Source organism: Atractosteus spatula, chromosome 17, assembly GCF_055471065.1.
Source record: "Atractosteus spatula isolate fAtrSpa1 chromosome 17, fAtrSpa1.hap1, whole genome shotgun sequence".
Classification (NCBI taxonomy): domain Eukaryota; kingdom Metazoa; phylum Chordata; class Actinopteri; order Semionotiformes; family Lepisosteidae; genus Atractosteus; species Atractosteus spatula.
Genome location: NC_142722.1, coordinates 9,359,493 through 9,381,043, shown reverse-complemented (window position 1 = coordinate 9,381,043; position 21,551 = coordinate 9,359,493). Strand labels below are relative to the sequence as shown.

At 43.6% G+C, this 21,551-nt stretch overlaps 1 protein-coding gene across 1 annotated transcript in view; it reads left to right on the top strand.

Moving 5' to 3' along the window:
- fam222aa (family with sequence similarity 222 member Aa) overlaps positions 1–20,290 on the top strand; it is a 64,794-nt gene extending 44,504 nt beyond the window's left edge. Inside the window, exon 3 of the mRNA XM_088935908.1 lies at positions 18,796–20,290. Coding sequence (XP_088792034.1) covers positions 18,796–20,267 — 1,472 coding nt within the window. The 3' untranslated portion in view covers positions 20,268–20,290. The remainder of the gene's footprint in view (positions 1–18,795) is intronic.
- Positions 20,291–21,551: the final 1,261 nt, after the last annotated feature.

Below are 21,551 nucleotides of genomic sequence, written 5' to 3'. Positions count from 1 at the left end.
TTATCTTGTCCCTATCCTGAGTCCAGGATAAAGGGTACAGACAGGATAGGAAATGAAAATAAAGATGAGCAAGAAATCCTTCCCTCTTTCTGCGCTTCAGCAAGTCGGTTCCACCAGCTGGGGTGTAGGGCCAGGAGGATGAGCAGCAGAGGGGTGATCTGTCCCCACCGCTGGGGGGACTCTCAGATGGATGTGAAAGGGAGGGGTGCTTTGCTCATCCTGCTCAGTAGGTTCTGGCTCTGAAAGCCAGCACATATGGGACACTGACATCATGCCAGTGTGGAGGAGCTGGTGCCAGGGGAGCCAGCAGGAAAAAGGAGCTGCCTCTTGCAGTACCGGAGTTGTGGGACTTAAAGCCATAGTGTCCCATTATGATTCAGTCCCACTGCTACCTAATGGGACACTGGTACCAGAAGTGTGCTACTGCTACTGCACTTTTCATCCCATCTAAGGATCCATGTCCAGCACATCCCCCTGACCCTTATCCAAGATCTGCAGGGATAATTAGATCCTGCGTCTCCCTCGTTGGCTATTCTTCCCTCAGGGAGCCTAGTGTGCGAGGCCTCTGGTTTTCTCAGGAGCCAGCGGACGTACATGACAGACTGTCAGCCATGGCCTATTCTTCATCCATCCCCTCTTTTTCAGGGGAGCCTATTAGTGCCACGTCTTGCTTGATAAGGTTATGAAAGATGTTACTTTTTTAATTTTCAACCCAAAGGCACTGCATCAAGTGCGAGGCGTATTTTGGATGTCACTCATTGAGGTCCGTAGTTCTCACCTCAACGTTTTGGACAGGGATCCTCCTCCCAGGAAATGGAAAACACGGCTACGAGAGGGATGACATTTTAACATCTTGCTCTTCCATCCGTAAGCTCCTCGTCGGTATTGACTTATTCCTGCTAAGGGCTGTGGCAATGCAAGGGTCATCCTGAATTCAGGGGCATGCAGACCCACACTGGGGTTGTAGGTGTCACTTTTAAGGACATACGAACATTGGCCACTCTGACACTGTACACTCCCAATGCTCCAGATTTCATTTTGTAATTGGGGTTTGTAAGTATTGAGTTTAAAGAAGTGTTCGTAACCCCGTTTTAATCATCATGGCCATTTTTCTATAGTTGGTAACGTAATTCGAAAGGGCAGTCTTGCAGTCCCTCTTAAAAATGCTAACACCAAGCTCTAGATCAGCTTTTGTAAAATAAAAGGTTATCTCGAATTCCTCCAATTCTATAATTCCTTAACAAACCTGTGATTAAGTTTTGTAAGTATTTTCCAGCTCAAGATGCAGTTGCGAGAGGCCAGAAACTGCCTTAAGATCCGTGCCTTGGAACATGATCATTAAACTTCACTGTAGCAATAATGTTGCACAGCATGTGGCTGAAGAGTGTAAATGCAGAACTCAAAGCTGCACATGTAATTAAAATGTCTGCATTTTTTTTTTCTGTCAAGAAACATCAAATTGACTAGTAACATGTTTTAGATGGTCATGAGTGGGAGTTTAAATTGTGACCTTTTAGGTTTAGAAAGTAAACTGGAATGTTGAAACAGCTAAATGGTTCACATGGTAGCTATAAAAAATACAGTAAATCTGCATAGAATTGACCTTTTCTAGTGATTGAAAAGCTCCCAGTTCCCTTGTAAAGCTCTGATTAGTTGAGCTCTTCAGCAAGACTTCTTTTTTTGCTGGCTTTCGGTTTTCATGCTGCTATCCTCAGTCATCCAGCTGTGTGGGGGGGTTTCTGAATATTAGCAGCATTTACAAAATCATTTGAAATTTCAAACCGGTACAGCTACAAATATATATCTCTCAACTCCTAAATGCACAGTTTGCATTCTTCTTGCATCAGTGGCCCCTACCCTCAAACAGTGTTTGATTTCTAACAAAACTGCCCTTTTGTTAGAAAGAAGCTGTGACTGTCTCTGTCTGATTTTCTTTTCCAATAGGTTTTAGAACAGACGAATCCGTGTTGCACTGTGAGAATCACTTTTGGAACTCCTGTGTTGCTCCTCCCTTGCCTATTTTCAAAATCTTTCAATTACACTGCTTTGCATTTGTTAGATTTTGCCAATTTTAGCCCTGTTTGTATGAAATCTGGTATGCTGCGAACAATGTTTGTTTAGTCTCCACCAGCTTTCTGGACTCTGCACTGTTTGTCACAAGCCAGAATGCTCTGTCTGAGACAGTGGTGGCTGTTCTTGGCCTTGCCATAGACAGATCTCTTCTTCCAGCCTGCTAGCATTTGGGGCTTCCTTCTGTATATTAGTCATGCCATGATTTCCAATATGTTTTTACACTGAGGGGGGCCTGCCTGTATTAGCTGCTGCACCTGTGGAGAGTCAGTTTTTTTTTTTCCCTGGCAGTATAGTGATGTTTTGTAGGTGCTACGTTATTATTAAAGCCCTTTTCGACTCGGTCAGCTGCTTTCAGGAAGCTGGCACTGCAACAAAATGTTAAAACAAACATTTATTAAGAAATCCCCTGATTACTTTAAACACGTGCTTTTTTTTTCAGTGTGCTGTGTGCGCAACTCATTTTCAGAGTGCTTTGTTGTCAATGCAAGTTAAGATCAACTTAATGAGAAGATTTTCCTTCATTCGATAACACTAATGCACTGCTAAAGACGCAAAAATAATAGTGGCGATTTTTGTTGGTAATAAGGTTACAGCTCTGATCGGTTCTAATTATATTAATTGAAAGTGGCGATGCCAATTATCATTTGCCCTTTGTTTTATTTTTTTTTTCAAAAAAGTGATTTATTTGTCGAGATGGAGAACCGCAGTGTAGTCTGATAGGAAAATGCTGCGTCTTCGTGCGAGCTAGCAGGAGAGGGAGGGAGAGCACACTCACAGCACAATGTTAATATCATTGCTCCTCCGGGACCTTTAACATCAATTAGTGTGGCTAGCTTGTCTGCCGGAGTCAATCTGAGCCAGGGAACACAGGGTAATGTGCTGGGGGCGAGACCCCCAGGTGCCGGTTAAGGGGCCTCGGAGAGTGCTTAGTACGAGATCGCGGTGCCTGACTTGACTGGCGGCCCTGTTGGAGATTGGCACCGAGAGTTTCTCCCTGCCCAGTCCCCTATCCATTTTAGAAGACACTTTGTAGGAACTGTGGGCGTAAGAAAAAAAATTGACTCAAAGCAATTTTACATAAAGGGCTCACAAATTAAACAAGTTTTTTTTTTGTTTTATGCTCCTGGCTTTTTTTATTTTAAAGTCTCAGCATGGGATTTGTACACCTCCCAGTATCACTGACACAGCCTTTCCCTGTTATTATTCCATCTTACTTCCACGCTCCTGAGATGCAAGGACATTCGAGCTTGACCTCTTCTCTGAAAGAAAAGATGGAGAGCGTACTGTATCTTCACCCAAAAACACACAGTCAGTCTTTTGCGGTTTCACAGCACATCCTACCTTACTGATGGGGTGGAAGCAGAGCTCCATTTCATACTTAAATCACTCTTGAAGAATGTGCTGTGCAGACGCTCCAGTTAGAAAAAAATATCTGAAACAAACACCCCCAGATATAATTCTCTGTGTAGGTTATGTTCCCGCCCCTGTGTATGTTACAGGAAAACGTTGAGGGGTTTTGCAGTTCACTGATGACCCACAGAGAGTCATCTCCTAGCCTTCTGTCGCTCACTCTGGCCTTTCTTCCTCTGTGAAAGGCCCCGTTTCCTGAGCAGTATTAAATATTAATTGGGGAATCAGTGGAGAACATGTCTCCTAAATGATAGAACAGGAGGGCTAGGACCGCCTAGGGCAGCCCTCGGGCGCCTTTCTTCTCACATTTACCTGCGGCTCCGCACGGCGCCTCTTCCTTGGGACTGACAGGCCTGTGAAGACGCACACACTTCCACACATTTCTCTCTCCTTTCAGCTCCCTTCCTCCCCCCCCCCCGCCAACCTCTCCAGCTCTCTTTTTTTACTTTTACTGAGCTTCTGTTTTATTTTGCTCTGAGCACTTCCTGGCTTCTTTTTCACTCCCTATATCTCACTCGTTTCAAGAGCCACAATAGGCTTTGCGTCCCGTTATTTTACCCTGTGTTACAGAAGAGAATGCAGTTCTCATTCTAAGGGAACCTAATCATTCCCTTCCCTTCCCAGTGCTTTCATTATACAGACAACTCATATATGCAATATATTAGGTCTGAGTCATAGTACTACTTTACACTAGTAGCACCAGTTCTATTGAATGATATCTGCTCTTTTGGTTCAGGGGAAATTAGGGAATTTCATAGAATAGGACATTTTGTAGAATTAATGGGCTGAAACTTGTCGTAATCTGAACAAGAGCCTGGCAGTGCACTTTTTTTCCCCCGTCACACACTGCGTAATGTTATCTCCAGTAGTCCTAATACAACAAAGTCTGGTAAACTGAGGCTTTGACACAGCTGCCTTCTCCAGTTTAGCTGAGGAGCTGTGCTGCATCTTCTCACTTTAATCCTGTTTGTTTGAGAAGACAGAACACTATTACTCTGATCTACCAAGGGAGTCCGGGCTCCCAGACTGACTTTCTTTTCCATTCTGGTGTAATAAGGGGGGACTTATTTAGTTAAGCAAACTGAGAGGGGTGTGTGTGTGTGTGTTTGGGTATGTTTACCCAGGAAGTGGGGACACGGTTTCAATAAATTGTCCCCGTAAACAGAATAACTTGACATTCGTACAATAGAAATCTAAAAAATGGAAGAACTATTTGTTTTGGATCGGCTGTCACCCTTTGTCAAGTTTCGTTTTACCGAAGTGTAGAAAAGTAAAAAAAATGATTAGTGATAGAATGTGATGACAGGAAAAAATATTGATATAAGAGTCAGTAAGTAGTCAACACAAGGACAGAAGCACTTGTTTTTATGCTATAGAGAAGTAATAACAAGCTTTCCATGACCTCTGAATAACTTTTGTTATTCCTGATTTTTAAAAAATATATATTTTTACCATGGTAGGGCAGGAAATAATATATAATATATTATTTTAACCTGAGGTTAAATGGTTAAATATAAATGATATTTAACACCTGATGTAAATGAGGAACCTTGTTCATGATGGTTTCTAAAGGAAAAATGTAAAATGTGGAGCTCAAGCTTTGTTTTGAAATGCAGTGATTTTAGATGTTCTTTGGCTTTCCTATAGTGGGAAACCCAGCCTGTACTCTGTAGCCCTGAGACGGAGGTGTATTTACAGGCAGAGTCCTGGGGTGGCTGGGGAGAGCCGTGAGAGAGGTTGTACCACAACACCGCTCGCAGGCTGGAGGATGGAGCTCTAATCGCACATGACAACGCTAGCTGGTGTGCCAGTCGGTACTCAGAATGGCTCAGTGTTTGTGCTGAGCTGGGATGTTCTCTGATAATGCTGTGGATTCTAGACCGCACAACATGCACGCTGTCATGTGGCTGCGGGTAGCTAAAGGCACGCTGTCACCACAGCGAGTCCAGGCTAGGAGAGCTGAGAGGAGCATCAGGACATAGGGAGGGTTACAACTGAGGGGCCGTTTGACCCATCTTGGTTATTTGAGCTTGGAATCTTGCTGATCTCCGCTGTTATTTCTCCAAGGATTCTGGGGATCCTGCTTCAACAGTATATCTGGGGAGTTTATTTTTCCCCCGACCTCCACAAAATTACATAAATGTTCCAGTTCCCTTGTATAAAGAAGGGCCTTGTGTTTTCAGGTCTTTAATGCACACACTTTTGTCCAGCTTTTGTCTCAGGGCCCCAGTTTCAATACTGGTCCTGAAGCAGTGCACTTGTTTGACATGGTCTTTATCTCTCAAGGCCTTAAATGATTGTATTGGTTTCCCTTTGTATTGTACTCTGTCGAGGATTGAAGAGATTCCTTTAACCTCCCTTAAACCAAAACATTGGTTTAAGACCATGGGAATTAACCCCACTTTTTCTGTAGTGTGGTGACCTTTTAAATTGGGGTGCAGGTTCATGTCCAAAGTAGGGCAAGATGCTTCCCTTTTTCAAATTTCAAATAATGTCTTGCAACCTGAAGCCAGCACTCCGAGACTGTGAGTCAACCTGTGTCCTTGTACATTGCCTCTAATGCAAACCATACCTTCGCTAGACACGAAAGAGATGGTGCTGATCTATATTGCCTGCTTCCTGATGATTGGCACTCCTAGGCTTCATACAATCGCTAATGATGTCTGAAAACAAGAAGAGTGCTCTCCTTATCTCATCGATATGCGCCATACTCTGTACGCCGAAGTAAAAAAACCCACAGATTTGCTTAAAATCTGCAACCACTTCATCCGCTTAGATCCAGAGTGAAAATGTAACTTCATGGCTGTTATCGCTGATTAAAAATTAACCAGTATGTTTGTTTCGTTGCAGTTTAAAGGAGTCAGAGTTTGCGGGTGTTAACTGGCTAAAATGATAGCTGCGCAGTTTATATTTGTACCCCACATATAGTTAAAGCCTTGTGGGCGGGAAAAACAGCTTCGTAAGCATTCCAAATAACAATACAGAACACGGCCTAATGGCTTCTGCAATCAGGGAAACGAGGCAACATGGATGCTACTGCTTTAAATGGGTGGTAGGCAGGAATGTGTGGCAGAGAGTAATTTGTTTTCCCACGCTGTTTATTTTCCTCGGCTAGCCAGTTTGAGATGAGAGCGCAGGCTGGCTGCGCTAGCCTAATACCTCCGAGTGGAGACAAATGGAAAGTGACACTTGTGTGTGTAGAATGGTATTTGTGGTGACGCTTCGACTACAGATAATAAAGTGTTCGCCCTGAGGTGATTTCGTTCAGCGAGCGCCCCCGATGAAACTCACTTACTCAGAGGGGGAGAGAGAGAGAGAGAGGGAGAGAGAGAGAGGAGGAGAGCAGACAGAGGCTGAGAGAGAGAGCAAAGGGGTTGGGTTGGCGTGGGGGGGGTGACAGACAGAGAATGGAAAGAAAACCCCGACTCATCTGAAATGACATATGGAGTTACTGGGAGAAATGTAAAATCGAGCAGGCAGGGAGATGCTGGAGAAGGTATGGTATCCAGCCTGGGAGAGTCTCTTGCAGTTGAATACACTTAGGGAACGATCAATTTATTCGATAATTGTTCGAGGGGGGGCCCCAATCAGGGAAGTTCTGAATGTTAAGGGGGTGAGAATATTAGGCTTCTAATAATATCCCTATGGTAAGATTTTTGTACCTGTGCCAGATTACCAATGACCCGCATGCAGATTGAACCAATCTTAGATGTAGCAAAAGCCTGAAAACCAGTGCTGTAGCTGTCAGATTTTTATTAATCAGCCCCCAGTAATACTCACACACCCACTGTGAATGTGAATCTTATTCCAGAGTCTATAGATTTTTCTTTCCTAGGTTGTTTGTTGGCTTTGTTGATACAAATGACAGTAGCAATGCAGTACCCTGGAGATAATAAAAGATGTGGAATGCATGGCCAACATTTGATGAAATTGTCTGCAAAGCATGAAGATGCAACCACATCTGTGCTGTCCAGACACCACAGACCAAAACCTGAGCAGTTCTGAATGAATTTAGTCCTTTTGTATCCTTTCACTCCAGGTTCAGGATTAATTGTGATTGGGTGTTTCAGAAAAGAAATAATCTCAAAAGCAGAATGCACAAATCAAAAAATACAATCCTTAGCTCTGCAATGAGGTACTGCAATTGATCAGAATATAAATAGTTTTTTGTGTGATGTAGCACCTTTTTTTCCTTAAACAGATTTTCCATTCTGTACACTAATTCCATTAGTTGTAGAAGTGGTCCTTAAAAACAAAGGGATGTGTGCCCTGGCAGTATCCGAATGACACTACCTCAAGTTTTAGTTTTGGTATTGTAGAATCAGAAAATGAATTGATTTAATTATAAGGGAGATTTTAATAATGAAATGTAGGTTTCTGCAAATGCCAGGGCATTTACATTTTAATGATGAAATCCATTTTTGAAGTACTGCCATGAGTCCTTCTGCAGTGAATTTTTAAAATCAAATTGCTTTTGATTGTAAGGATCAGTATAATCAGGGAATTATTATACGTATTCAGTTCACTTTCTCCCTGTTTTTGAAATGCCTGTTGTGTTTTTTAATAATCTCTGACTGTGTTTTTGGGGATCATTGACGAGGAGCTCTGAGCTCTGTTTATTCCAGGGTGTGAGGTAACTATGATTCTCTTTGCTTGTGACTTTGTTTTTTAATCCCAAATGGTCAGGGCTTAACATTTTGATTTATTGCTTTTATATAAATGACACACTTATTACTTCTTGGATAACACGGCCTGTAAGATAAAAATGAGCATTCTGTCTGATCTCTGTGGAGTTGGCTCTGCATATCGTAGCTTTGCTGGGTACTTTTTTTTCTTGCAGAGCTGAAAATATATATTATTTGTGGAAGAGTCTGCAACTGTTCGTGTGCAATGTGCTCCCAGCAGTCAGAACATAGTGAAACAAGGCTGTGACATCTGAATCCAGGGTGAAATCCTTTCAGATATATATATATTTTTTTTTTTTTATCCTTTCAGAAGGTAAATGTATTTATTTCAACAATTCATGACTGTTGTGATGGTGCCTCGGGGGGGGATCAGGACAGATGCAGTTTCTCAGAGTGCTTGTGAATGTTCCCTACAGCTGCATCAACTAGGCCTTTATTTCAAGTTGCTGCACACAGTAAACCGTGCATTCGGGGGAAAATGTGCCTAATTTTCATCTGCTTTCAATGTTCTGAACTGGAAAACAGAAAATAGGTACATCGTGTATCTCAGAAGTTAATCACATTTTTCTTTGGGCTCCTGGCAGCTCTCAAGTGCACGCTAAATTAATTTAAAATAAAATCTCACACCATTTCCAGGCGAGGATGGCGTTGTTATTTACGAGTGGAAGACTTCAAGACGCCGGTGTCCGGTAGAATGAAGAGCTTAGAGCACACTCTTCCCAGGGCCTTGTTGACAGTGTGGTGCAGACACCCTGTCTGGTGCGTGCGTGCGTGCGTACTGGCGGAAACTGGTATCTTCGAGCTCTCGCCTGCCTTGCTCTGTGCCCCCACATTGCTAGGCGGCTGCGCTGGGCTGTGGTCAGTCAGGAGAAAGATGCCCTACTTAGATTGGAGAGGCTGGGGCAACAGATGCTTCCACCTATCCAAAGCAGGGAGAAAAGGAGCCATTTCCCGAGAGCGTGAGAACCACAAGCCGAATCGTGAACACCCCCGCACCCTCCCTGCTATCACCTCACCTCAACTGATGCGTTGTGTGGCTTCCTGCCGCCTAGGCAGCACTGTGACATAGCACTGTCTTGTCTGCTGCAACATGCTGTGAGCCCAGCAGCCTTGCACAAAAATACCACACAGGTCAGATCAGGTGCAAGATCACTCCTGCTTGTTTTTTTGTTGTTGTTCTTTTGGGGTTTTTTTTTTTAAGGTCTAGTACGTGGGGAGGATAAGATGAGCTATATCCACAGGGTCTTTCACAGGGTCTCCTTCCCCTCTTGTCCAAGAATCAGTCCAACCCCAGATCATTTCCTGGCTTGCACTCATGCTTTCATTTGCAATCTGCATGCAAGTCAGTATTTTCCATGTGTATGAGTTCAAGTGATTTGTTTTCTGAGCCTGTTGAAGGGATTACACTTGTACGTTGTAAGTTAATTGTGAATGTATCAGGGGGAAGGAGCTTGTTAGTATCTGTTGTAATGCCCATGTACAGTGATTGGGGACTGAACTCTTATACCAAGGTCCCATCATTAAAGATCTCTTGGTATCATATGTAAGGGCAGAGGTAATAAGCCCTGGAGTTCTGTCTAAAATTTCTTCTTTCTCCATCTGCTCTGCTTGGTTTATGAGTGGGGCTGCAGGTGCGTTTGGCTACCAAGCAACTCCCAGGTGGGAGATGCACTTCAGAGCTGGATGAAGTGGGTCCCCTCCTATATATGAAGTGCTTTTGCAATGTCTTCCTTTGGAAATGAAGATGTCAGCCATGACGTTATCAGCAATTGGACTGGCTTGCATGGAGCTGGAGATTGGTCCAGAGGATTGTTCTGTCTGCGTGTTGTTGAAGGCACTGCTCCACACAGCAAAGGACCATTGCTTCTTTCAGAGCCCTCAGCAGCTGAAACTCGTAAGGGCCGTGATTTACAAATCTCTAGCACAGACCCCTCCTTTGCTGCTGCTTCTTGTAGACGTTGGCGATCAACATTAGGCGGCCAGTCATGACCCATTTGCGCCCCCTCACTCCAGTATGGGCGTCTTTTGACAAAAATGCCAGCGCTCTGAAAACAATTGTCTTGTCTCATCCTGAATATTTCAGATTGTTGGAGGTTAGGGTTCAAGTTTAGGACAGGCTGTAATGAGCCTTGTGTGATTGTTCTCTATCCCATCATAATGATAAATACATAATCTTTTTCCAAAAAAATGTTAGGCCAAGCCCCCATTTCCACCACCTAATCTTTGTCAATTTATATAAAAAGTATATATTTTGTAACACTTGCATTTAAAGTGGAAGCAGGTTATTCTGCTAATATTCTGTTAATATTCTGCTGTCTAAATGTTCCTCTTAATTGCTTGTTAATCGGGAAAGCACAAGGAAATGAAGGCTCAGATCTGCATTTAGGCTATGCCTTGACAGAACCATAATTTTTATGGGGGGGGGGAGACGCTGTTTTGTTGATCAGAAGCAATATGGGCTGCCTTATGTGTCCTCTGATATTCTGGTGTTCCCCCAAAGAAGACTTTCTAGCAAATCATTTTTAATCAAGATTGAAATCCATGAATAAACATGATAGAATTTGTTTTTGATGCCATGCAGGTTGCCATGAACTCTCTAATTTGCTTTTAATTTATTAATACCGGTGAGTGTGAAGCCTGCGCATCTTGTATTCAAGCGATAGCCCGCTGATTGTCAACTCGCAGATGGTACTCCACTTATGCTGGCAGGGAGCTCCTGTGGAGTACAAGGTCTATGATTGACTGACAGCTGAACAAGCAGGACACAGCTATTTGTTGAATCTAGGAACTGGGATAGTGCTTGTCTTGACTGAGATTCGGGGGGCCTTGTGGTCAGATCTGCCTAATGTAGCTGTGCTTTGCTTCTACAACAGTCAATTAAAGCTGTTGTGGTTAAACCAGAAAAGAAGCAGTGTTAATTGTAGAGGGCCTAAACAGCTGGCTCTATCTGGGTGCTATTGTATTGGCACAAATGGTTGTCACGGCGATTGAGGCCTAGCGTTAAACGCCCAACTGATCGGCCTGTGCCAGATGACACCTCCATTAACAACAAGGCAGGTATTGTTCAGGGTGCAATGCTACTGTGCTCTCTGCATTTGCATTCTTAGGCCTTTTGTGAACCTAAACACAGAAGAATGCAATAGATATCATAAAGCCTAATCTCATTAGGAGCCAGCAGTTTTCCCCTAAATAAGCAGGAGCCCTGCAGATTGAAAGACTTTAGAAGTAAGATGTCATCTGATCATCCAAAACTAAGCTCTTTGCAGTGCTGAAACTTTATTTCACTGATAAGATCTAAGAGAGTTTCACAAGAGCATTAATCTTTATTTAAAGGTCATGACTTTTACAGCGTAAGGCTATTTATAAGGACAATCTGGATTTGACACTCCGCAAACACTTGAGGATGAAATTCAAAGAAGTTGGTTTTGGAAGGCCAGGTCCCAGATTGTGCCCAATCAAAAATAAAATTCAGTTTTTCAAATCATCTCGGCTTTCTGGATAACATGACATTAAAATGCAGTTCGTGCTTGACGCATTCTCAACAGAGGATAAAGAAAAGTTTTAGTGGAGCAGTTTTCTAACTTGGTCTAGTAGTGCTGTAGCTAATGGAATAGATTATACAGGAGTTGAAAGTTTTTATCTAATGGTTTCTTCTGGAAGTCTTGAGAATTGTCCAAGCAATGTGGTAAGTGTTTAACTAGATAGCTGAATTCCTATCCAATCTGCTGTTACTTTACCTTCACGATTCTCACCTCCTTTTTGTATAATATTTTTTGCATTTCAAAACATTTCATCCATTCAAACCCCCACTAAAACACATTTACAGTGCCTTAATTTACTGAACAGATTTTTTTCCTCTCAGCTTAGACACGGTGATGTGCTGGTTAGCAAACTGCTGAGGTTCTTCGCTTCCTTCCAGTAAAGTAAAAGGGAAATTCATTACACCACACAACCCCATTTTGTAGTTAAAGACTAATGATTGTTGTTTGCTAGTAGACAAAGGGAAACGTCACTCACCCTTATCTGAGCCAGTCTGCCCAATATGTAGGACTTGCAAACTTTGTAATACACAGCTTATCACTGCAAGCTCAAAACTTCCATTCCTAAGAAACGGGTCTGAATTAAGGATTTCTGGTGCAGCCTTTGAAAGTGTAAGATAAAGTCATAATTCTCCCTTCAGTTTTTTCTTCTGTAAATACCCTAAAATTGATAAGGTTTTGACGCATCAGAAATATCTAGGTCTAGGAAATGAGTTCTTTTGTGTTTTCTGCTACTTTAGCGTTCAGACCCCTTAATTCACTCCATTCTCTGAATCACTGAGCGGTAGCCAGTCAGACTCTTAACCGTTTGCTAAAGAGCAGCTCCTAATTCTTCCCTATTGATCGGATTTCAATTTCCCCTCTATTCCTATCTCCTTTCTTCCTCTGCTGCTCTCTGTTTTCTCCTGTTTCTTCCTCCTCTTTGCCTCAGCATCCTTCTCCCTCCCCACTCACTTACCCACTGTGCATACCACAGCTGCCTTTGATCACCACAATTAGAAAGAGCCTTTTAAAAAGCACCGAAATTAATGGCTTATTTTTTTCTATCCAAACCAGCCTTTTCCCTTTTCTTTCTTTGTTTCTTTTCCCCCCTCTCTCTTCACTTTCCCCTCTCGTTATCTGTCTCCCGAAATTAGTTCATCAGAATTCAGCGTGTGTCAGCGGCTAATTAGCAGAGTGTTAATTGAGTATTCAGGATCATGCCACCCCAAGGACAGCGAAGCCCGCATGAAGGAGATTGCAGCTGTGAGCTCTTAGCAATTCAAAGGTTGCCCTTTATTTCATGGAAGGGATCTGGGGGGTGGGGGGGGAGGTAGGTAGAGTACAGGTTATTGCCCCCCCTTCACACACCCCCACCCCCCTGTTGTCCCCACTATGCTGAGGGAGGTAGTTAAGGAGGCCTAAGTGCTGGAGGATTTGGGGTGGGGCTGGGAATTTGTAAATCTTTGTCTCCCAACCAAAGGATCTCAAAGATCCTCCTGTCCAGTAGCATAATCTTTCCACCTTCTCAACTGTGGTGTTGATGGATGACATTAACCTGTTACATCTGCTGGCCCGGCTACTGCGTTTAGGGGGCACTGTGCTATTCCGGATTAAGGTCTGAATGCTAATTGCCCCCCCCCGTGCCTCAGATTATTGTACATAGAGCATTGAAGAGACCACCCCAGCATGGAGCTGGAAATGGTGCAGCTTTCCCCATGATTCTGCAGCCCATTCGGCTTGTGTTAAAGAGTATTTTGCCTTTCCAGCTTTCACCAATGTTGAATTTCCTGATTGCATTAATAAGCTTAACGACCAGCAGCTACAGCAATTTCGAATTAATAATTCCTTGCTTTTTATTTAGCACTTTACATACAGGAGGGGCCCCACTTCATCCACTGCTGAAGTGCAGCTGCCATCATTGTGCCAGCTGGCCCACTATACAGCAGAGCAGGCAGAGGAGAGACATTTTCACCAATTGAGCTAATTACTAAAAACATTTAACCCTTAGCTTTCAAAAGTTTTTAGTTACTCTATTCCGTTTTGCTAGAGCAACCTTTTACAATGTGGCTGAGCTGAAATGGTGTTTTTTGTGTTAGTCAATTTATGATTGATTAATATAATAATTTAAAGATAAATGTATTTTTTGTGGCTGTTGTCTTTAACGTGTCACATCAGCCTCAGGTATAGAGTCGTGTCTCTGCTGCTCTGTTACACATCAGCTAAAATGTCTTGTCTCACGTGGAGAGCTCAATATTATCATTAAGTAATTAAGTAATGGCCGCTTAATAAGTCTCTTGCCAGTACTGTGTTGCAAATTTTTATACCTTATAGACCTGTATCATCGCGTCTAAAGTTACTGGGTGAAACAACTGAATAGCATTGCCAGTCAAACAGATGGCACAGCCTGGGACAGGTACAATAGCGAAGTAGAGAGAGCAGGAAGGAGCTCTGTATTCTGATTCTGGAGCTGAAGAAATGAAAAAACCAGCAGAAGAAGGAATCGCAAACAACTGAGACTTAATTTGACTTTTTTTTTTCCCTGCCACCAGTCCCACTCTGGGGCCCTAATAACATCAAACCTTTGTGGAGCAGAGATGGTTTTATGGCGCTGAAAGGACTCTAATCCCCGTGACCCATGAAGTGTGAAACCCTTTGAAGCCAGGTTGCTGTTTGAAGCTTTAAATGTTTACAAATGGCAAGAGAGACTGAGAGATTGCAAAGTGCAACAATTGACGCAAGTACTGTAGTTCAAATTTGTGGTTGGTAAAAACATTTTTTTAAAATATTTTAATGAATTGAGCATTTCCTTGTGTTGGTTGTGTAATTGCTAAGTATAAAAAAGAGCATGAACTAGTATAATAAGAGTATAGAGTATAAGGAAATACTTCAGCGGCAGTTGACCAAAGATATTTTATCCCAAAGATTTAGATAAAATTTGTCATCGCTGCAACCTAGAATAACCTAGCATTGTGCTGTGCTATTAACCAGCTTCTGAGCATAAAATTTAAAGGATAGTATCTGGATAATCTCTCTGTGGTTTCTATCTGATTGGTTTCTTTGTTTCTGAGTTATTATTATCATGTTGTAATTGTATACACTCCTTGCTGCTAGTGTGCTGTAATAAGATGGAGATGGTTGTTCAGCACCATTTCAATGAAGTGCCAACTTCTATTTTAACAAAAATCCTGTAGTTTTTAGTCTTTATCTCAAATAGGTCTTTTGTATCTTCTGTACCATGCAAACGGTCAGGGATGATGTTTGGCAAACGGTACCAAAACAAATTATTGCAAATAAATTGGGCGAATACAACCTTATATCTATCAATGTAAAGTATGAGCTACCTTTCATAACCAACATTAACTGCATTTTCACTTGCATACTGGAATGGTGTGTTGGTGTTGTGTGGCATTGGGTATTTCTGCCAGGGGAACAGGCTAAGCAGTGAGTGTTTGCAATCTAAAATTTGTTTTCTCGTTTCTGTATTTGATATCCATTCAAGTGCTATGATAGATTGCAGAAAGTCAGCAATGTGGTGATTTGCTTATTCCCCTGAGAATTTTCTCCACTTTTATTGGAATATGTGTCCTGAGCACTTTCACACTATCAAATGTTATGACTGTGCTGGAATAGGCTGTAAGTGTTTGAGAGGATAAGAGCAATAATGTTCTCCTGGGTGCCCTTTTCAGAGCGTGCATGATGTATGCTCCTAGGACAGCCCTGTGGCATGGCAGGCTAGTAGAGTGGTCTCACAGCTCTTGGGTCCTGTGTTCTGTTCTGGTCTGCAGTACCGTCTATGTGGAGTTTCCTTGATCTCCCCAAGTGTGTGTTGGTTTTATCCAGGTCGTCCAGTTTCATCCATCTTCCAAAACCGTACATAGGCATCGCTAAACTGTCAGTTGTGAGTGCTTGTGAAAGGGTGCCTTGTGATGGGCTGCGTCTTGTCCAGGTGTAGTCCTGCCTTCTGTCCTATGCTCTGTGTTTTCTGTGACCCTCAACAGGAATAAGTGGCTTTCTGATGATAGATGTTGAACGTGCTCCTTGAAATATGACAGTTGTGCTTGGCTTTCATGGAGACCGATGTGTTGTAACCCTCATTATCATAATACTCATACTCATAGAGTATTATAACAGCAGTAAGATGACATTAAATATCTGAATACACTAAGCACAGTTCTCAGGAGCAGTAGGACTTGTACAACTCCACCTATGAGGCTGGACCAGCCAGACCACTTTCTTGTTTTTCTCTAGCTACCCAAGAGTGGCTCTGCTTTGACGTCAGAGCTCTCTGTTTTTAATAATAATATTATTATTCATAATAATTCCTGGCATTCCAGCTATTATGTACCAACAGCCCCATTACTCCGCAGATAAGATGCAGTGAGAAATTACTTCAGGGTTGAATTGAGGAGAAATCTTTAGTCTGAACTGTATAGAAGTGTAATGTAGCCAGAACTCTGGAGTTAACACCCCCTACCCTTTTGAAAAGTGCTGTGGGTTATAATGCCCTTTAATCAATTAATCAGGATCTCTTTTTAGGGCCTCTTATCAACCAAAGCATGGCATCCACTACACAGTCACTGTACTGGTGCATTGGTTTGGACATACAGTAGGTCTTTATAGAAGAGCGCCACCTACTGGTCCACTATCACAACTTATAGCAAGAACTTGATTTTCCTTAGTCATCTCCCACCTTCCTACTGACCAGGCCCCGCCTTTATTTGCTTCTGAGATTTACCAGATACCTTCACCAGGTAGGTAGGTACCAGGTATGTTTTTTGTGTGTTAGAAATGTGACTGCACTTGGCGCCACAGGGACAGACTGCAACATGACTCTGCTTCTTCTCCCATTTAACCACCCAATTTATTTCCTTTATGAGATAGATCTGGTAGATTTAATCATTTTCACAGTTGGAGGCTCATTGGATACTCGAAATAAACTCTGAACGAGAGTGTAAATGGGAACAACAAATGAGTTCTGACTGTGTGGCGACGGAGGCTCTTTAAAAATGCTTTTTGTTACAGCAAAAGAAATGAAGAGTTTTTACTTTTGCCCCCTGCTCGTGTGCTCTCTCTCTTCTCATTCTCCAGGTTGCAATGGCTTTTGCTGACTGCGTTGTTATCGCAGTTAATTTCGGCACTTTTTTGTTCATCTGTAAAATTGCATAAAAGTGTCATTTTTGGGGGGTGCTGGTAATTTACAGCCGTTGATTTATTGCTTGTAAATGGAGTGCTTTTCTTTTTTCTTTTCTTTTTTTTTGTAGCGGTGAGCTAAGTAGCCATGAAATTGCCTGAATAATGTAGTTTAAATCCAATCTCGACGAGCCCCTTTGCCTCCCCCACACTGGCACACTATGGGCCCTTAGAGATTGCCGTTTCCCTGCGCTGTTTTTTTTTTTCAAGCTAGTTAAGCCCTGGCTTTCTAAATAAGGGGCGATACGGGTCTGTGACCTGGTTTTATCACTTAGGAATTGAATTTTGAAGTCAGGGCAGCTTCAAAAACTATTATCCACCCTGCTCAGAAATGGACATAGTGGCACAGCCATTGAAGATGCAAACTGGTAACCAGTGCATCAAAAACTGCGATTGAGATGAGCCATTTTCTTTTCCTGACAGCAGAATCATATTAGTGCATGAGGTCCATCTGGTTGCCTGCCAGCTATGTTGTTGTTTTTTTTTGGACTACTTGGATATACAGAATCTTGTCTTGTTTCCCTTACTTTTTTTAAAGACAAATTTTCAAAATCTCACATGCTCATTTAAAAAAAAATGTTGATCAGAAATGAGAGACCTTTAATACAGGAATTGTGTTACAGGCATCTCCATTGACACTAGCTGCAATATTAAACACTTGACCTAAAAAGTATTTACACATTTTCTGCTTACTGCTTAATGAACAGATTTCTTTTGAAGAACAACAGAGTCTAAAATAATGTGACAATTTTTTATTTATGAGGAATGTTCTACTCTGACAGGCTGAGAGATCTAAACTTTTTTAGTTTTGAACAGAGGAAGTGGACTTCTTCAGAATGAACAGCAAAGCACAAACCAGAGGACACTTGTGGAAATGTCTTGTTGTTGAAAGTGATACTCTGGCTTCTTTCAAGAAACAGCCTGGGATGAGATCCTTTAGCCACTAACATCCAAACAAGCTAAATGGGGCCAAAAGGTCTCCTTTCATTTGAAATCATTCCTATGTTCTTATTTTTTACACAAAAATGAGTTGCAGGGCTTGGTAGTTGTTTGGATATTGGTACATGGACACATCCACATGATCATGGTTTTAACTAGGGTTAAGCTGCTTTTGTGAGCAGTTTTTGTATTACTGTCCTGTATCTCCCTGTGATTTCATTGAAAGAGTAACTGGCCCATGTGATGATGGTAATAATCCTACATATCTCAATTGAGCCAAAGTGTCAAAAAAAAGTTCTGCTCTTGATTTCCCAGGGTATCTCCATTTTGTCCTTAAAAAAAAAAGTCCGAATTAATTTTACAAAGCACTGATTTAACAGTGCCTGAGGTACAGTCATCTACGGAATGAGATTTTAAAGAGCTGCAGATGTCTAGGGATGAGAAACCAGGGAACTTCAGCAAGAAAGGAAAAAAAAAAGTAATAGATTTAGGAAACTTAATTTTACACAAATCTTCAGAATGGTAGTTTGTTATTCTAAACATTTTCTTTGTCACCAACCTTGTAGATACTGCAACAATGATCTTGGTACCTGTTCACAAAACATGCTCATCTTAATTAAGAATATACCCCTATACATAGGAATAAACATAGGGTGCTAATATTCTGGGTTCATCAAGGTTATGCCTAGTTGCAACCAAAATCCCTGGCATGTGTTTGGTATATTTGGAGTGCTGTCTGCTGCATGCAATTTCAATTAATTTTGGATTGCAATTTAAAAATGTTTTTTTAAGCAGTGCATTTGTGATGCATGCTACCAGCACTGCATTTTTACTCTGAGCATCCAAGATATGACCATTGAGCAAAATCTTCATGGCTAGGAATGAAAGAGATCCTCCTGCTGGATACAACTCTAGAGATCTCAGTGTGACTTATCCCAACACTGCAAATAAAGGCTGTTTTTGTGTTTGCCTTGCAGGTGAGCTAGCAGCCCCCATGCACTCACCCCGGTATCCCAGCCCAGCTGAGCTCGACGCTTACGCACAGAAGACTGCCAACAGCCCGCTGTCCATCAAGATCTTCCCCACTAATATCAGGGTACCACAGCACAAGCACCTTAACCGAACTGTCAATGGCTACGACACCACCGGTCAGCGCTACAGTCCCTACCCTCACCTTCACACGGGGGGCTACCAAGGCCTGCTGGCCATTGTCAGGGCTGCCTCCACCCCCACAGTCAAAGGTGTGGTCAAGAACTCTGAGGGCAAGCGGACTAAGCTATCCCCGGCCCAGATTGCGGTGGCTCCTTACCCGCCACCCAGTAGCAGCACTTTAGCCCATGGCCATGGGCAGATACCGTACCACACAGGACCGCCCAAACCTCCCGAAGCCCCCACGTTGTCTGTGCCCCCGAACGTCACGGTAGCCGCTTCAGTGATCCCCATAGCGGGAGGCCGAGGTCTGGCTTTGCCCCCCCAGTCCAATCTGCCCTCCATTCAGAGCATCATCTACCAGATCAACCAACACTGCCAGGCCCAGGCCCTGCAGCAGGTCTGCCCAGGGGTGGTGGTGGCGGCGGCGGCGGCGGCGGCGGCAACATCGGCGAACCCCAGCCCCGCCAAGCAGTCGGCGGCGGCCGCCTCTTCGAACTCCTCAACCAACGGCTTTGCCACCGGCATGGCGCCTCAAGGCAGCCTGGCCTACACGGGTGCCATGCTGCCCGCCCAGGGGGCGGAGATAGCCAAAGCCGGGACAGCCTACGTGGACAGTATGGATTACCTCCTCTGGCAGCAGAAACAGCAGCAGCAGCAGCAGCAGCAGCAGCAGCAGCAGCAGCAGGCTGCGCTACGGATGTACAGCGCTGGGAGCAGCAGCGGGGGGGGCATCAGTAAATCTCCAGAAACGTGCGTGCCAGGGGGCGCGGGAGGGGTAGTGGCGGGCGGCGCGCAGGTGTCCTCCAGGCCTTACGCCCTCACGGCCAGTGCTGGCGGGCTGGACAAAGTCAGCTCCTCCCCGCTGAACTGCACCGGCATGCATGGCAACTTCTCGGTGGGCCAGTACTTTGCGCCCCCCTGGAACAGTGTGCTGGTGACCCCCGACAGCGACTGCTACAACCCCCAGGACCTGGCCGGGGTCAACACGGGTGGCGCGGGGGCAGGACACCGGGAGCTCGGCTTCCCCCACCACCACCATCACCATCACCACCACCACCACCACCACCCCCACCCCCCGGTGGACAGTGGCGGGGGGCTGTGCTGCAGCCTGCCCAGCAAGAGCCTCTGCAACACCTCCATCCTGAGCAGCAGCCTGCAGTCCCTGGAGTACCTGATCAATGACATCCACCCCCCCTGCATCAAGGAGCAGATGCTGGGGAAAGGCTATGAGACGGTATCCGTACCCCGGCTGTTGGACCACCAGCACGCACACATCCGGCTACCGGTTTATAGATAAAACCCCCGCGAACAATGTCAAGAGTGAAAAGAATTAACAAAAAAAAAAGAGGAGATCTTTATTATATATAAATATCTATAGATATATATAAATGTGATTGGCACTGCTTTAAATGAACCGAAGGGCGATGACGGTCTGGGCTTGTTGTGTTATTGAAGCACCCCTGAAAAAGCCAGTGTGCTAGCTGTAGAGGGCAAAGGTTAAAGGTGAAAATGCCATGCAGGGTGGGGTGGGATGGGGGGCGGGGTTTTGGGGCAGGCGAACGATGAGGAGTTCATGCGGAAAGCCTGAATAACTGGTATTTGCCAACAGGTATTTGTGTGCTGTTTGTTTTTTTTTGGGTGCGGGAGGGGGGTGTTTTTATTCCATTTTATTTGTTGGTTTTATTTTATCCATCTTGTGACAGGATATGAACCTTGATATGACATGCACACAACCCCTCTCCCCAACCCCCCTGCTACCCCAAAGCCTGATCACTTGCTCCAACCTTGGTTTTTGTTTCCCCCCAATTGGGAATGGCAGTGAATACAGGCTTCTCTCCAAAACAAAAAATGTTGGAATTAGAAAGTAGAAGGATCAATGCTATGGAATGACATGACAAGCTCTTTAAGAAAATAATGTTTCAATTGCACTGCTTGGAGTGTAGAAGCTAGTCAGCAGAAGGGATGGGGTTTGGGGTGATCTGGATTAAATCTATTTAATAAGAAACTTGAAAACTTGAACCTGTTATTTTTTTGTTGCCGTTTTATATATTTTAGGTTAATATAAGACGTGCGTTGGCTGCTAAGGGGAATACACATCTTTATTTCTTATTGCTTAGTTTTGAAGTTTAGTTTTTTTTTTCCTCCTTTTGTCGTGTATTTTTTTTTTGGTTGCATTCTCCAGCTCTGCGCGGCTTCTCCTGGATGAAACGTGAGGCCTCTGCTGCTTTGGTTCTGTAAGAACAGCCAGTCTTTGACATGTTGGGAGATGCTGTGAAAGCAACACAATGGAAGCAGGACAAGCAAAAACAACGACAAAAAAAAAATAGTTCAGATGCGTTGCGAGTATAGAATGTCTGTCTGTTTTGGAGGTCCTCTCAACCTGCCCTCCTCCTATTGGTTTCAACAGTTCCCCAGACTTGGTTTGGTACGTTTTGTGTGATTAAGGGTCACGTCCCTCAAAACTACCAGCTGCTGAGAGATCATGGTTTTTAAAGTCCTGAAAAAGAGACTCTTGTGTGGCTGTGGATGGGCTGGTGGATTTTGCTATGTAGAAACTGGTGGTGATGGGTATAGGGGGGCT